This window comes from Lemur catta, chromosome 19, assembly GCF_020740605.2.
Source record: "Lemur catta isolate mLemCat1 chromosome 19, mLemCat1.pri, whole genome shotgun sequence".
NCBI classification, from domain to species: Eukaryota; Metazoa; Chordata; class Mammalia; order Primates; family Lemuridae; genus Lemur; species Lemur catta.
The window spans coordinates 27,165,368-27,181,978 of record NC_059146.1 but is presented as its reverse complement, the minus strand read 5'-3'; the positions used below and the strand labels follow the sequence as shown (position 1 = coordinate 27,181,978).

General features: G+C 39.9%; 1 protein-coding gene across 3 annotated transcripts; it reads left to right on the top strand.

Annotated features, from left to right (window-relative positions):
• Positions 1–3,250: 3,250 nt before the first annotated feature.
• Positions 3,251–16,310, top strand: ZNF234 (zinc finger protein 234). Of its 3 annotated transcripts, none has more exons than XM_045531505.1 (6): positions 3,251–3,386; positions 4,057–4,127; positions 6,454–6,515; positions 8,860–8,986; positions 9,441–9,533; positions 14,442–16,310. In XM_045531505.1, exons 3-6 carry the CDS (start codon positions 6,501–6,503, stop codon positions 16,307–16,309), a joined length of 2,103 nt encoding a protein of 700 aa, XP_045387461.1. In that variant the 5' UTR covers positions 3,251–3,386; positions 4,057–4,127; positions 6,454–6,500; the 3' UTR covers position 16,310. The 3 variants fall into 3 exon arrangements, with proteins under 3 accessions (XP_045387461.1, XP_045387464.1, XP_045387462.1); XM_045531508.1 differs by lacking the exon at positions 3,251–3,386 and adding an exon at positions 3,396–3,530; XM_045531506.1 differs by lacking the exon at positions 3,251–3,386 and adding an exon at positions 3,540–3,637.
• Positions 16,311–16,611: the final 301 nt, after the last annotated feature.

Sequence of the window (16,611 nt, the reverse complement as noted above, 5' to 3'; positions counted from 1 at the left end):
TAACCTTGTAGTGCTGTAGAATGCCAGAACTTATTCCTCTATCTAGCCATACTTTTGCATCTGTTAATCAATTTTGGCTGTTCCCCCATCCTTCCCTGCTTCTAGTAACCACTATTCTATTCTCCACTTTTATGAGATCAACTTTTTCAGCTGCTATATATGAGTGAGAACATGTATTTATCTTTCTGTGCCTGGCTTATATCATTTATTATAATGTCCTCAAAAACTTATGCACATTGCTGCAAATGACAGGATTTTGTTCTTTTTCATGACTAAATGGTAATTGTGTATATATGCCATGTTTTCTTTATTTATTTATCTCATAGACCTTTAGTTTGATCCCATATCTTCGCCTATGTCTTGGTGATTGTGAATAGTGCTTCAGTAAACACGGGAGTGCAGATATCTAACATACTCATTTTCTTTCCTTTGTATATATACCCAGTAGTGGGATTGCTGGAGCACTTAAATCTTTATATGCATTAGAGGGTCCATAGGAGAGAAACCATGGAAGTGTGGATAGTATATTCTTTGATCAGGCCTGAAGTCTTCAACTTCAGAGTGTCCACAGTGAAGAGAAAACTAAATGTCGTGTGTTGTTAAACTCTTCACCACTTCTTAACATCCACGGTCTCATCCGATTGCTCACATGGGAGAAACATTAATTAAGAATGAGAGTCATTGGCGGGCACAGTGGGTCACACCTGTAATCCTAGCACTCTGGGAGAGGTGGAGGATTGCTTGAGCTCGGGAGTTTGAGACCAGGCTGAGGAAGAGCAAAGCCCTGTCTCTGCTAAAAATAGAAAAGTTAGCCAAGCATGCTGGCACATGGTTGTAGTCCCAGCTGCTCAGGAGGCTCAGACAGGAGGCTTGCTTGCGCCCAGAAGTTTGTGATTGCAGTGAGCTATGATGGCACCACTGCACTGTAGCGGGTGACAGAGTAAGACGCTGTCTCAGAAAAAAAAAAAAAAAGAGTCATTGGTAAGCACTTGAGTTTGAGTTCATGTTTTATAATTTATCACAGAATCCATCCTAGTAATCCATCCCTAGTTTCAACAGAGGGAAAACATTTGATTAACTTAAAGTCTGTGATTTTAGCCATAGGTCACTATATCCAGTGGTCCTGGGGACACATAAGAGAGACTTCTCATACAGGGTATAGTATGGACTTCATTCAGAATTTTGACAATTACAGTTGTTATTCTGGCTTAGAATAAGGGTGTGTTCAGGCATTTACAAAACTCTAATGATTAACATTGCCAAAATTGTCCACTAGAATGTAAGTTCCATGAGGGCAGGATTTGCTGCTAAATCTCCACAACCTTCCTATTGATTAGTACTTTGTAGGTATGTTCAGTATTTGGTTGTTAAATGAATCAAAAGGGGAAAACATAATGTTTTAAAATTATATCCAGAAGACATTGAATCAGTAATCCAAAATCTCCTAACAAAGAAAAGCCTAGGACCATATGGCTTCACTGGTGAATTCTTCCAAATATTCAAGGAACATTAACATGATAATTACTCAACCTCTTCCCAAAAACTCAAAAGGAGGGAACACTTCCTAGTTCCTTCTATGAGACCAGTATTACAGTGATACCAAACCAGACAAAGACATTACAAGAATATTATAGACCAATATCCCTTATAAATGCTTAAGTGGATACTAATAAAGAATCCACACAAAAATAAGCATTAAATGAAGTTCAGCAGCATATTAAAAGGATTATAGTCAATGACTAAATTGATTTAATCTTGAAATGCAAAGATGGTTCATGGTTCAACATACAAAAATCAATGTACTATACCACATGAATAGATTAGAAGGTATAAATCACATGATTATGTCAGTGAACACAATTCATTTGAATAAAATTCAGCAACCTTTTATGATTAAAAAAACACTCAAAAGCCAGGCGCGGTGACTTTCACCTGTAATCCTAGCACTCCGAGAGCCTGAGGCAGGATGATTGCTTGAGGTCAGGAGTTTGAGACTAGCCTGAACAGGAGCAAGACCCCGTCTCTACTAAAAATAGAAAAAAATTAGCCAGTTATGGTGGTGCGTGCCTGTAGTCCCAGGTACTCAGGAGGCTGAGGCAAGAGGATTACTTTAGCACAGGAGTGTGAGGTTGCAGTGAGGCTGTAGTGAGCTATGATGATGCCACTGCACTGTAACTTAGGCAATAGAATGAGATGCTGTCTCAAAAAAACAAAACAACAACAACAAAAAAACCCACAACAAAAAAACAAACCTCAAGAAACTAAAAGGAGAGGAAACTACCACAACACAATAAAGGCTATATACCTGGAAAAACTCAGAACTTAACATTGTATTCAGTGTTACAGGGAAAAATATACATTACAGTTAGCTAAGAGAAAAATTACATAAGTCAGTCTAGGGAAGTACCAAATGGGGACTTTCCAATGTACTCTCCTTGTAGAGTCAGGTTGATACCAATGTCAAGCTCTTCAGCAGTTACGTTTGCTTTGAGATATTGGGCAATTTCTTAACTTCTCTGAAATTTGATATTCACCTGCAACGCACGAATAATAATACCGTTTAAACGAAAAGTTTAAATGAGCAAAGACAGCTTTTCCATGAGGACAGGGCTTTCCTTTCGGTCTTTTCAAATGGTGGTTATTCCTGCTAAACACCTGGTAGCACAGGGTCTGGAGTGGGTGCTGGTACCTTTCTCGTTCCTCATTGCCCTTCCCAAACCATTCCATCTCACCCATTCTTTAAAATCTACCTGCTTTGGCCTCATACCATCAGATTATACTTATTCTCCTTTCAGTCGTCTACTGACCCCTAAACAGTCATTCTCTGTTAATTTCTTGAAGATTATATTTCCCAGCTTGTTCTCCTTGTAATAATACTCCTGTAATAACTAGGGGCATTAGGAAGTCGTGTTTATAGAATAGTTTCGCTGGGGAACTCAAGGAAGCCGAACGCAAACTCTCAAGTGTAGGAATGCATATTACTGCCCAGGAGGTCAGGCCTGCGGGATTAGTTCCCTTCGGGCATTGCGGGAAGTGTAGCAAGAGATCCCGGAGTAGCCGCAACACTTGCCCCGGGAGAGGTGAGACAAGGGAGTGTAACCCACAAGGTCTGGGGGTAGCGGACACTTCCATTGACTTAGACAGGCGGATCCGGGGAATTCTGGGAAATGTAGTCCAGCAGCCCCCACAGAGTCATTTCGTGGCTCAGGGCAGACGGGCCAAGGAATTCTGGGGAATGTAGTCCCGACGCTCTATGGCAACGCGGGCACTTCCGTTCCTAGAGTGGCATGTTGCTGCCTGAGTTTCCTTGGTAGTCCGAGGCAGTTCCACGTCTCGCGGGCCCTTCCGAACTTCGCGGATTTACGCTTGGGGCCTGCAACGACCTGGTAGGCGATTGAGGGGAAAAAAGTCTTGGCGGAGAACAGAGGGAGGGGCAAAGGCGGCGGTTTCCGTTCGCGGCGGTTTTCGTTCCTGTCAGCGGAGTCTTCTCGCCTTTGGGGTTGTCCTCGCGTCCCTGAGGGGGTTTGGCAGTTAGTCGTGTCGCGTGTCGCCTCTCGCCTGGTTTGGGGGTTTCTGGGTCTCAGCTCGCTCAATCCGCCTCCCTCCGCCTCACCTGCGAGGCCACTTGCTCTCGCGTGTAACGTTGGGAAGTTACTTAATCTCCTTGGGCCTCTCCCTGCTGTTCTTTAAATGGGGGATTTAGGATCGTCCATCCTAGGTCAACTATGCTAGCAGAATTGTTTTGGGAACTGAAAGGTCATGCAGACGAAAGCCTTAAAACAGCTCCTGTCTCGTGGTGAATGGTGATCTCTTCTTGTTCATATTAATTTCCCGTGAAGCAGTCAGGTCCCCCGGTTGGGGTCAGCGCTCCAGCTGTAGTGACTCCGGCCCTTCTCTGTGACCCCTGCAGGACGCTGGATAATCCTGGACGCCTTCTGATCTCTTTTTTAGAAAGGAGAGGGTTGGTTCCATCTTGCAGGGAAGGGAGGGGAGCATTTAACTTTTATCGAGGACAGCGACAGGATCTTTGTGTTTCACAGCTTTCTCTTTCCCTAGCTTGACTTTTCAAAAATGACAGCACAGAGGTAGAGGGAGTGACTCCTTGGCTACTGACAGCAAAGCTCCGCGTGAGTATGACGTGTCATTTTTGTTTTAGAGAGACCTCATCTGTTGGGGGATATGTCATCGGGCATGAGTGTTGATGATAATTAAATCTTAATTACTAACTTCAGTTCTAAGGGCTTTGTACAAATAAATACATTTATGCCACACCGTGGCTCTGTGGAGAGGGACTGCTTTTTCCTTAAAGATGAGAGTGAGACACAAGGAGCATGCGTTATTTGCCCATAGTGACCCATGAATGGCAGCGCTGGGGTTGAAACCTATGCAGCCTGGGTCGCCAGCCTGAGTTGATGCCTTATTCTCATTAAGGCATAAGAGCTAGCTGTAATTAGGTGGCGAAAGTTAGGACTTGGTGATTAATGGGACCTTGAGAGCAAGGCTCAAGAACTTGGACTTTTCTGAGTTTTTAAAACCATTGTCAACTATTTTGTTTCACTTTTTGCAAATATTTCATATTCTTATAGAACCATAACACTGTGCAGCATTCAGAAATTACAGAAATAGGAGGAGAAAATTTTTTTAATTACTCATGACTCCAAGATGTAAAGATAGTAACACTTAAGCTTCTAATGCATTTCTATTTAGTGGTTCTTTATTTACTCACAAATGTTTCAAAATTTTTATTATGCTTTTTTCAATATTTTTCCCCTTATCTGTTTAACTGTGAAAATGTCCAGACACTGCCAAGAGAGAATAAACCAATGAACTGCCACATTCTATCATGCTCATTCTTATTTTTCTCATTATTATTATTCCTATGACTATTTCCTGATTTTCAAAAACTTTAATATAGTATTTATATAACTTTATTTCTTTAGGAAAGTTTTAAAAATAGTATAAGAAATTCTCATGTACTCTTTTCCCAAATTTACTAAGTGTTTACATTTTGCCTATTTACTATGCTGATAACCATCAGCCAGGTATCACTAGGAACACACCTATGTCCAGAGACAGCTTTCTGCAGCAAGGAAGCCCACATACCTGGGTAATCATGGGGTAGCCTGGTAAGAGGCATTTAGGAAGAGCTGGCTAGACAGTTTCACATAACATGCCAGATAATGTTACATGTTATAGTACATAAAATAAATATGTATCTATTAAATGACTACTAATAGGAGTTTAATTGTGTTAACTGTTAGATAATGCTAGGTAACATTAGATAACATCATGGTAACTAATATGAAATCCCATATTTAAATTTGTTGTTTTTCATTTTAAGTTTTTTCATTTTAAGTCCTTTTAACTGACTCGCCCCTCTTCCCCACTTCAAAGTCCAATTTTGTGCATTGCTTTTAGTTATCACATTTCTATCATCTTTAATATGGAATGATTCCACAGCCATTGTCTTTTTTGTTCCTGATATTTTTGAAGAGTATAGGCAAGTTATTTTGGACAAAGGTGTTTATTTGGGGTGTGTCTGATATATTTCATGTTTAGGTACAGATTGTGCATTGTTGGCAGGGATACCACAGAAATGGTAAGATGTCCTTTTCATTGTAACATAACAGGCCACATGATGTTGTTTTTTTCCTTGATTAGTGATCTCAGTTTTCTTCACTTTGCTAAAGTGATGTTTGCCAGATTTTTTTTATTGTAAAGGTACTATTTTTTTTAATTAATGAAGTTAATTCTACTATAAAGACACGCTCCCCCTTCTCCCCTATTGGCTTATTCATTCATCCAAATATAAATATTCTATCAATATGGACTCTGAATCCAGTTTTGTTAAGTTAAATGACATGTAGATTAACCATTATTTTTTCCAGCTTTATTGAGGTAAATATCAGCATTTATTCATTTCAGATATATAATTTAGTGATCTTTAGAAACTTTGCTGAGTGGAGAAACCATCACCATAATTCAGTTTAGATCATTTTCATCCCCTAATTAGACTCCTCATGCCCATTTACAGTTAATCCTCATTCTCACCCCAAATCCCCATCAACGAATCTTTCTCTTTATATACATTTGTCTGTTCCGGACAGTTCATGTAAATGAAATCATACAATCTGTGGCTTTTTGTGAGTGGCTTCTTTCACTTAGCATAATGTTTCCAAGGTTCATGCATGTGGTAGCATGAGTCAGAACATCATTCCTATTAATTTGCAAGTGAGATTCCATTGCATGGATATGCCTCAGCTTGTCTATTCATTTACCCATAGGAGGACATTTAGGTTGACTGCAGTTTTGGGTTATTATGAATAATGCTGCTGTGAACATTCGTGTGCTAATTCACAATACACATCTGTGTTGGTGGGCAGTATCCCTGGCCACCCTTTCATGTCTCTTTCTGCCTTCCATAGCATTCCAGTCACAATTCTGCCTTCACAGGAACTGCAGAAATCGGACTCTACAAATTTCCAGAAATAGGACGAAAAATGACCACATTAAAGGTAATACAGTTTTGTTTTGTTTTATTTTTTTGACAACAATGTCTCACTCTGTTTTCTGAACTACAGTACAGTAGCATCATCATAGCTCACTGCAACCTCAAACACCTGGGCTTAAGAGATCCTCCTGCCTCAGCCTTTCAAGTAGCTGGGACCACAGGCATGTGTTACCATGCTCGGCTAATTTTTCTATTTTTTTGTAGAGACAAGGTCTCACTATGTTGCCCAGGCTGGTCTTGAACTCCTGGCCTCAGGTAATCCTCTTGCCTTGGCCTCCCAAAGTGCTGGGGATATAGGCATGAGCCACCATGCCTGGCTGGTGATATAGCATTAACAGCCTTTCTTGCTGTTAAAATTTTATCTCACTACTCAGATTGTCACATATTTTTCTCTGTCTTGGGAAGACTTGAAGGGAGCAACAGGGATTTGAGGACCTGTTTTATGCCAGGGTCTGTCTTTGTCCCTTTTGAGTTGACTTTGTTTTTAGATTTTGTTTATTATTGCAGTTGGCAGTCAGCATTTCTCCAGTGAAATAGCACATTTTCTACTTGGCCCCCTCCTTGGGGGACCTCTTCTCGTCCTTATATGGCACTTCCTCAGGTGTACCAAGATGCTCAGCACTCCAGGTGCACAGGGACAGCAGTTAGCATGGTCATTATATAAATCTTTAAATCCCTTTATGACAAAAGATATCTTACAGAGAATTACCAGAAAATATGACAAGTTGGGGCAAAAATATTTAGTACACAGATGCCCAAAAAAAGACAAAGTCCATAATAAGAATCTTATACATGGTGTAAAGAAAACATCCCAAGCGATGTGAATAAAGAACATGAAGCAGCAAGTGAACAAAAGAAAAATAGAGATGGCCAGTAAACGTTGGTGTTCATTTATAATTCTGTGACAATGATAAAAGGAATCGTTCTTCCTAATCAGATTGCCAAATTGGAAAATTTATAACCTGCTTTTGGCCATCATGTAGAGAAACACGGTGCTTATATTCTCTTGAAAGATTGGAGAGGGGCCGGGTGCAGTGGCTCACACCTGTAATCCTAGCACTCTGGGAGGCTGAGGTGGGAGGATCGCTCGAGGAATTTGAGACCAGCCTGAGCAAGAGCAAGACCCCATCTCTACTAAAAATAGAAAGAAATTATCTGGACAGCTAAAAAAATATATATAGAAAAAAATTAGCTGGGCATGGTGGCACATGCCTATGGTCCCAGCTACTCAGGAGGCTGAGGCAGAAGGATTGCTTAAGCCCAGGAGTTTGACGTTGCTGTGAGCTAGGCTGATGCCACGGCACTCTAGCCTGGGCAACAGAGTGAGACTCTGTCTCAAAAAAAAAAAAAGAGAAAGACTGGAGAGGGTAGGAAGAAAGTTGGGAAGAAAACCTGCCATTATAAGATCATAATTTTAAATGTGCTTGTTTTTTGATTTTTAAATATTCATTTGCAATTGTTTTAAATGGACATTAAAGTAAGATCTACACAAAATGTTCCATGTAGGGTTGGTTGTAATGAGAAAAAGATGTAAAATTAAATATTCATTATTTAAGACAGGTAAATACAGATCATCAGTTCCCTTGAATAATGTACAGTCATGAAATGAGATGAAATAGATGATGTTAATAATAATAATAAATGACAGCTAATGTTTGTCAGACACTTAGTCTGAGCCACATACTGTTCCAAAAAATGCTATACGAGGTATATAGTCCCTTGTTCAATCTTTGAAAGAGTTCTGTCATTTGAGAACTATTATACTGGGATCAAAGTAGGTGAACTTGTCCAAGGTCACACAGCTGTGAAGGGACAGACCCTTGAGGTGGATCTGAGGCATGATGGCTGCAGTTAATGGTGCTGGTGTGTGCCTTGAGTGTACAGAAGACAAACTAGCATGTCTGCTCCAGACATGTTATCAAAAGCTTGTTAGTTTGGCCGACTTTAATGAAAAGTGCTCGCAACCAGGGTTCCTGGGTGAGAGAGGAGGGAGGTGGGTGTTATCAAGTATGTTGGTACTAAATTGCTAAATGTTTCTGGGACAGTGCTACTATTTGCCAAAAAATGAAACATGTATAGCCCCAATGCATCATTTAGAGTTCTAGATGGTTACTTATAAATAGACCCGGTGAGGGCACAAAGTAAAAGAACAAGGACTGTTGTCATTGCTGTACTTTTGGTCAGGCTGAGGAAAATCAGTGTGTGGCATTGGCAAGACAGGAGAAGAAGGACTGAGAAATCTACAAATTGATTTAAGTCCCTTAACATTCTCTCCACCTTCTCCATGCTATTTCTTTTCAAGTGCCCATTGATAATAAGATTGAAGTTAGGTGTGTTTGATGCTATAGGAGGCAGTGACCTTCAAGGACGTGGCTGTGGTCTTCACAGAGGAGGAGTTGGGGCTGCTGGACCCTGTCCAGAGGAGGCTGTACCGAGATGTGATGCTGGAGAACTTCAGGAATTTGCTCTCAGTAGGTGAGGACACGAGCCTTCTGACACTAAATGTCAGTCCCCTGGAGTTACTGCATGGTCTCTGGAGGTCTAGAATTAGTTACCCACATTTGTGGACCTGACTTTCCTATTAACAATTTTTAATGAAATAAAATAAGGTAGAAAACACCAGAGTTTGTTAGGAGGACTGGAATACATTGTAGCAAAAACTCTGGCCAATTGCCTGAGTGGTGTGACAACCAGTGGGAGGAGATGTAATGAAAATCAACATTGGTTAGAAATAGGTTTTTGTCGTATATATTTATGCATTTGTGTCTGAGTCTTGAAATACTGATTTCTCTTTAATAGATCATCCTAAAAGTGTTTGAAAAACACCGCTTTGGATTAATTGATCAGTGTGCAGTGGGAATTCAAATTTCCAGTAAGTTGTATTAATACCTTTAGTGTGTTTTAAATATGTGACTTTGCATGTTCATAGGGCATCACCCCTTGAAGCATGATGTATTCTGCTTAGAAAAGGAAAAAAGGCTTGATACGGTGAAGACAGCAACCCAAAGAAAAGAGAAATCAGGTAAGAACCAAGTGACTGGGAGTCCTTATCTACGTTTCTTTATCTTTTGCACTGCTGTTGCCGTCATCTAGGCCAAATTGCCAAACTTCTTTCCTGGATTATTGCAACAGCATTTGTACTGGGTCCCCTGCTTCCACCCTTAATAGTATAAAGTCTGTCCCACAGGCTATTTCCATTTGTGGCCAAAGTGATCCTTTGGAAATGTAAGTCACATTGCCATTCCTCTGCTCAAACCCTTTATGGCTTTTTATTTTTCTTGAAGAATCTTAAAAGTAGCTTATAGAGTCCTACATGGTCTGCTCTTCATCCCCCACTGCCTGTCTGACCACAGCGCCTGTCTTCTCCCTCTTGCTCAGTCTTTTCCAGCCATATTGTCCTCCCTACTGTTTTTCAGACCTGCCAAGGACACTGTATTTCCTATTGTTGCCATAACAAATTACCACACACTTAAGCAGATTAAACAACAAAAATGTATTATCTTTCAGTTATTTACATTTGAAGTTCAACCTGAGACTCATTGAGCTGAAATTAAGCTGTTAGCAGGTCTGCACTCCTTCCTGAAGGCTCTAGGGGAGGAAAATATGTCTTTACTTTTTCAGCTTGTAGGGGCTGCCACATTTCTTAGCTTCTGGCCCCCTTCCTCTATCTTCACAGCCAACTCCATTGCTTCTCTGATCATCTATAGTCACATTTCCCTCTTACTCTCCTTTTGTGTCCCTTTTCTACTTACAAGGACCCTTTAGATTACATTGGGCCCACCTGGATAATATAGGATAGTCTTCTATTTTTAGGTCCGCTGATTTGCAACTTTAATTCCCTCTGCAACTTTACCCTTTGTCATGTAACCTGACATATTTTTAGGCTCCAAGAATTAGAACACAGATTCTTTGGGGGACAGTTATTCTGCCTATTAAAGACATTTCTGCCTCAAAGCCCTTATTTGTCCTTTTCTCTGCCTGGAAAACTCAACTAAAATCTTCTTGGCCCCGTCCTTACTTCATTCTCTTCTCTCTACCCTGTCTTATGTTGTGTCACATAGGCTTTTGTTTACTTCAGTGTCACCTCTTTCTCCCCACTGGAAGGTAATCTCCAAGATTGGAGGAATTTTGTCTGTTTTGTTTATTGCTCTAACTCCAGTGCCTAGAATAGTCCAGGTGTCTAAATATTTGTTGGCATAATGAATGTGTTAATGGATGGGCAGGACCTCACTGTCTCTAGGAGTCTTGGGATAGGATAGGTCTTGCACAAACCAGAGTAAATGAAGTATTTTGCAGAACATTATTTGTTTTCTGACAGCTGTATATATAATTTCTTCTTCCTTAGGTGCCCTTGGGGTGAATGTGTGTTTGAATGTGTGCACTTGACCCATATCCCATGGAAACTTGTAAGCATGTCGTTGTGAGCACCCTAAGTAACTAGCCTTCCCAGTGGCTTTCCTGGAGCCTTCCATGGGAAGTATATTCATTTCTGGGAAGGAATACTTTTTGAATAAGGATTCTGATGTGTACTCCTGGAAACAGCTCCCCTACACAAGGCAGATTTCTATTTCCTACGATGTCAGACAATAACCAGGTTGCAAACTGTTTTCCCTTAAATGATCTACCCATCTGCAGCCCTTTTGCTTCTTCCAAAGTACCCATCCTCATCACCACCCACAGGTTTCTCCTTTTCTGTGCTAGAGTTAGAAGATTTAAGATTTGAATGACACAAGTCACACAGCTGAACATTGCCTATATCTTAGCTTCAAAAATATGTTGTGGGCTGCAAGCGGTGGCTCATACCTGTAATTGCAGCACTTTGGGAGGCTGAGGTGGGAGGATGGCTTGAAGCCAGAAGTTCGAGACCAGCCTGGGCAACATAATGAGACCGTGTCTCTACAAAAAATAAAAAAAATTAGCTGAGCATGGGGGCACATGCCTGTGAGGTCGCAGCTACTCAGAAGGATGAGGCAGGAGAATCGCTTGAGCCCAGGAATCCAAGGTTACGGTGGCTATGACTGGACCACTGCACTGCAGCCTAGGTGAAAGAGCGAGACCCTGTCTCTAAAAAAATAAATAAAAATAAAACAAAATGAAAATATGTTGTGCTTTTATTTCCTATAAATTTAGTCATTAAACAAATGTTAAAGAGTATAGATAACATACAATTTTCCCCTTATTTTTATAAAGACCTGGGTTTTATTTTCAACGAGTTGACATTATAACTTGAGAAAAATCAGAAAACTTCCCACTCAAAATTGTCCCATCTTCAGAGAAACTCACTGTCCCCCTCAAAAAACTACTATTTCTAAGGGTTGGTTTGTTAGATATAACCATTAACTACAGTATCCACCAGCAGGTACATACTGTATTAGTATTTTTCCAAGGTGTCACCCTTGGAAATTATCTTTACATTTGAAACAATTTGTTTAATTAAGGATTGAGTAACTTCTAGAACAAAAGTTTTCAAGGTCTTTTGAGCATGAGCCATATTAAGAAATTCATCTTTCATTGTAACCACAACAATGAAAGAGACATTTTGCATGTAGACTGATATGCATGGCTTTAGTAGGCATTTCACATAAGGACTCCTTTTCTGCTAATGCTCTGATAGTTTCTATCCTGGGTTTTTTCCTGAATGCTTTTTATAAGATTTTAAACTGTAGCTCCCTAAAGGGCTATAGTTTTCAATTTGAAAACCTGTTGTGAAAGGCCCATTTATTTATATCCAGAGCTTCAGAAGGCCCTCTTGCTTGCTTTTCATCCCAAGTGCTTCTTGCCACCTTTGGTTTTTTTCATGCTCATCACCTTTGGTGTACACCTATCTCTCATACAGCCTTTCAGCTTCCCCACAAAATTATAGTTTTCTGTCCTTTTTCTATTTCAAATAACTTACTTAGAAAAGATATTTTCCTTCTAGGACTTGGGTTTTAACTGTCACAAAAAAGTCAAAGTGGGGCTCATTTATTTATTTGACATGCATTTGTTGAGCACTCAATGTGACAGGCACAGTTCTGGACAGTGGTTATAAAGTAGGAAAGTATAAAATGTGTATACTGTCCCAATTGTAAAATGTTTCCCTTGCTGATGCTGCACTGTGGTAGAAAAGACATACATTAAAACAATCAATGACTTTAGAGTGTCAGATGGTAAAAAGTGCTGCGAAGAACATAAACAGGTTCAAATTGCCAGAAGTGAATTGAATGATGACAGGATGTATCATTTTTCATTTTCATTTTCAATGACTTACATTTTGAATTGGATGAGGACAGGGTTTATCATTTTTCTTTGGGTGGTAAAGAAGGTCTCATGGCTGAGTACCATTGGACAGGGACCTGTAAGATATGAGGAGTCATCTGTGTCACTATCTGGGAAGAGTTCCTGTCCAAATATAACGCTTATAGGGTTGGCTTTCATAGTTCACACTGTGACCTCATCTTTTCCTTCTCTCAGGCTCTGTCTCAGTTGTAAAAGATTAGCTTCTACTTTTTTATTGTTTTTTTTTTTTTTCTGGAGGCTTGAATTACCATCAGATTGTAGAATAATATGTTATCAAGTTCAACTTTCACTTTTGTCCTCCTGAAGGAAACTTGCTGACAGGAGCTAAAGATCCACTTTCTGCTTATATGCTATATTTTAGTCAGTATGTGGTTAGATATTTGCTCCCAATGTGCAAGTTGTGTTAAACATTACAGTCACCTAGACACTGAAGTAACTTTCCAATAAAATGACCCAAGGTAGAGTTATATGGAGGCTGTTTATCCAATGTCTACTGAAACAAATGAGGAAGCAGCTTTTAAATGACTATTCCTACATGGAGGGGAATAAATTTTTCCCCTGTGAAAATTTCCTCAGAAGTACTTTCTAAACTTTAGTGGAAGAGTTTCTTGAAAAAGGGTAGATACCACTGTACAACTTTAGAAACTTTGGAATATCAATAAGGATAAACCTGTTAGAAGATACATTTTAAACTTCATTTACATTAGAAGTGATCAAGAGTTTGTAATAGTTGCCAACTTATTTAATGTCTATCAACACAGAAAAATAAGATTAGGTGCATATGTTGTACAGAATTCAGGAATGAGTTGACCCTTGAACAACATGGGGTTTGGGGGCACTGACCCCCCCTTGCAGTCAAAAATCTGTGTATAACTTTTGACTCCCCCAAAACTTAACTACTAATAGCCTACTGTTGACTGGAAGCCATACCAATAAATTAACACATTTTGTATGCTATATGTATTATATACTGTATTCTTACAATAAAATAAGCTAGAGAAAAGAAAATGTTATTAAGAAAATTATAAGGAGGAACAATAAAAGTAAGTCTTGCTGTCTCAGGGGTGGTAGAGGTAGAGGAAAATCCATGTATAAGTGGACAACACCCGGTTCAAACCTATGTTGTTAAAGGGTCAGCTGTACTGTGAATTTGTAAATATAAATATTTCAGGGCATTTAATAATTTGAATATATAACATGAATCCAAACTGTAAAGTATTTGATTATTTTTTGCTTTTTCTTAAAATTCTTGTTGATTCATATTTTATTATCTATGAGTTTTATGTTTACATAATTTACTATCCAGGGTTCTATGCTGACTTTGAAATTCAATAGAAACGGCAGTAGGTTAACAGTTTGTATCATATTATCAATTTTTAAAATTAAGTCTTTGACTTCTAACTTGTATCTCACATACAATACTTGTTATCATATAAATAGGTCTCATTAATGCCTAGTGGATAGCAGCCAACTAAACCACCTCTTGGTTTCTCTACTTATGCAAACCAGAGACCATGATACACAGTGGAAAAGACAAACTGGATCTTCTCTGGATTTGTTAAAATCTCATGCTCTCTCCTAAGTATGAAATCTTGAAAACTTTGAACAGAGCCTTCAGTTATCCACATCTTTGAATTCTCTGTCCTTACAGCAGACAAGATCCAAAGTGAGATGGAGACTATTCCAGAAGCAGGACCACATGAAGAGCTTTTCTGCGGGCAAATCTGGCAACAAATTGCAAGTGATTTAGGCAGGTGTCAAGACTTCATGATAAATAGTTCTCAGTTTCCCACCCAAGGTGATTTGTCCTGCCAGGTTGGGGCAGAACTCTCTATAACTCACACAGGACAGAAACTTCACCAGTGTAATGAATGTAAAAAATCCTTCAGTGATGTCTCCAGCTTTGATCTTCATCAACAGTTACATGCAAGAGAGAAGTCTCATACATGTGATGAGTGTGGAAAAAGCTTCTGTTATAGCTCAGCTCTTCGTATTCATCAGAGAGTTCACATGGGAGAGAAACGTTATAAGTGTGATGTGTGTGGTAAAGAATTCAGTCAGAGCTCACATCTGCAAACTCATCATAGAGTCCACACTGTAGAGAAACCATTCAAATGCGTGGAATGTGGGAAAGGCTTCAGTCGTAGATCAACACTTACTGTGCATTGCAAACTACACACAGGAGAGAAACCTTATAATTGTGAAGGATGTGGTAGGGCCTTCATACATGCTTCCCATCTTCAGGAACATGAGAGAATCCATACTGGGGAGAAACCATTTAAATGTGATACATGTGGCAAGAACTTCCGTCGTAGATCAGCACTTAATAATCATTGCATGGTCCACACAGGAGAGAAACCATATAAATGTGAGGAATGTGGGAAACGTTTCACTTGTAGTTCAAATCTTCGTATCCATCAGAGAGTCCACACAGGAGAGAAGCCCTATAAATGTGAGGAATGTGGGAAGTGCTTTATACAGCCTTCACAATTTCAGGCTCATCGGAGAATCCATACTGGAGAGAAACCATATGTATGTAAAGTATGTGGTAAAGGCTTCATTTATAGTTCAAGTTTTCAGGCCCATCAGGGAGTCCACACTGGAGAGAAGCCATACAAATGTGATGAGTGTGGGAAGAGCTTCAGGATGAAAATCCATTATCAAGTTCATCTGGTAGTCCATACAGGAGAGAAACCCTATAAATGTGAGATATGTGGGAAAGCCTTCCGTCAGAGTTCATATCTTAAAATCCATCTGAAAGCACATACTGTGGAGAAACCTTATAAGTGTGAGGAGTGTGGACAGGGCTTCAATCAGAGTTCACGACTTCAGATCCACCAGCTGATCCATACTGGTGAGAAACCATACAAATGTGAAGAATGTGGAAAGGGATTCAGTCGTAGAGCAGATCTTAAAATTCATTGTAGAATCCACACAGGAGAAAAACCATATAATTGTGAGGAGTGTGGGAAGGTCTTCAGTCAAGCCTCACATCTTCTGACCCATCAGAGAGTCCATAGTGGAGAAAAACCATTCAAATGTGAAGAGTGTGGGAAGAGCTTTGGTCGGAGTGCACACCTTCAAGCCCATCAAAAAGTCCACACTGGAGAGAAGCCGTACAAATGTGAGGAGTGTGGGAAGGGCTTCAAGTGGAGCCTGAATCTTGACATGCATCAGAGGGTGCACACAGGGGAGAAACCATACACATGTGGGGAATGTGGGAAGCATTTCTGTCAGGCCTCAAGCCTTCAGCTTCATCAGAGTGTCCACACTGGAGAGAAACCGTACAAATGTGATGTGTGTGGTAAAGTCTTCAGTCGGTCTTCACAACTTCAGTATCATAGGCGAGTTCACACAGGGGAGAAACCTTACAAATGTGAGATATGTCATAAGAGCTTCAGCTGGAGATCAAATCTTGTAAGTCATCACAAAATTCATGCTGGTGATACATTTTATGAAAGTGACGAGAGTGGTAAGAACATCAGAGAATTGTCAGAGGGAGGAAGTTCTATAAAGTGATGTATTTTAAAAACTCATGTACAACCTGAATTCTTATAATCAGGTTTCACAGGAGAGAAAATGTTTGTTTTACGTAAGTCAGTGTTTAAAGCAATAACTCAACATATCCCAGTGGTCCGGAGACCACACAGCTGAGAGCCCTTGTAAGTGGCATAGTAAGGACTTCAGTCAGAACTTTGGCGTTTACCAGATGTCACTTAGGAGATAGGACTTAGGAAAAGAGTTTGGTTTGGCTTTTAACAAAAGTATAGTGATCAGGGTGTCAGAATTGATATCCACTAAACTATAAGCTCCACTGGGGA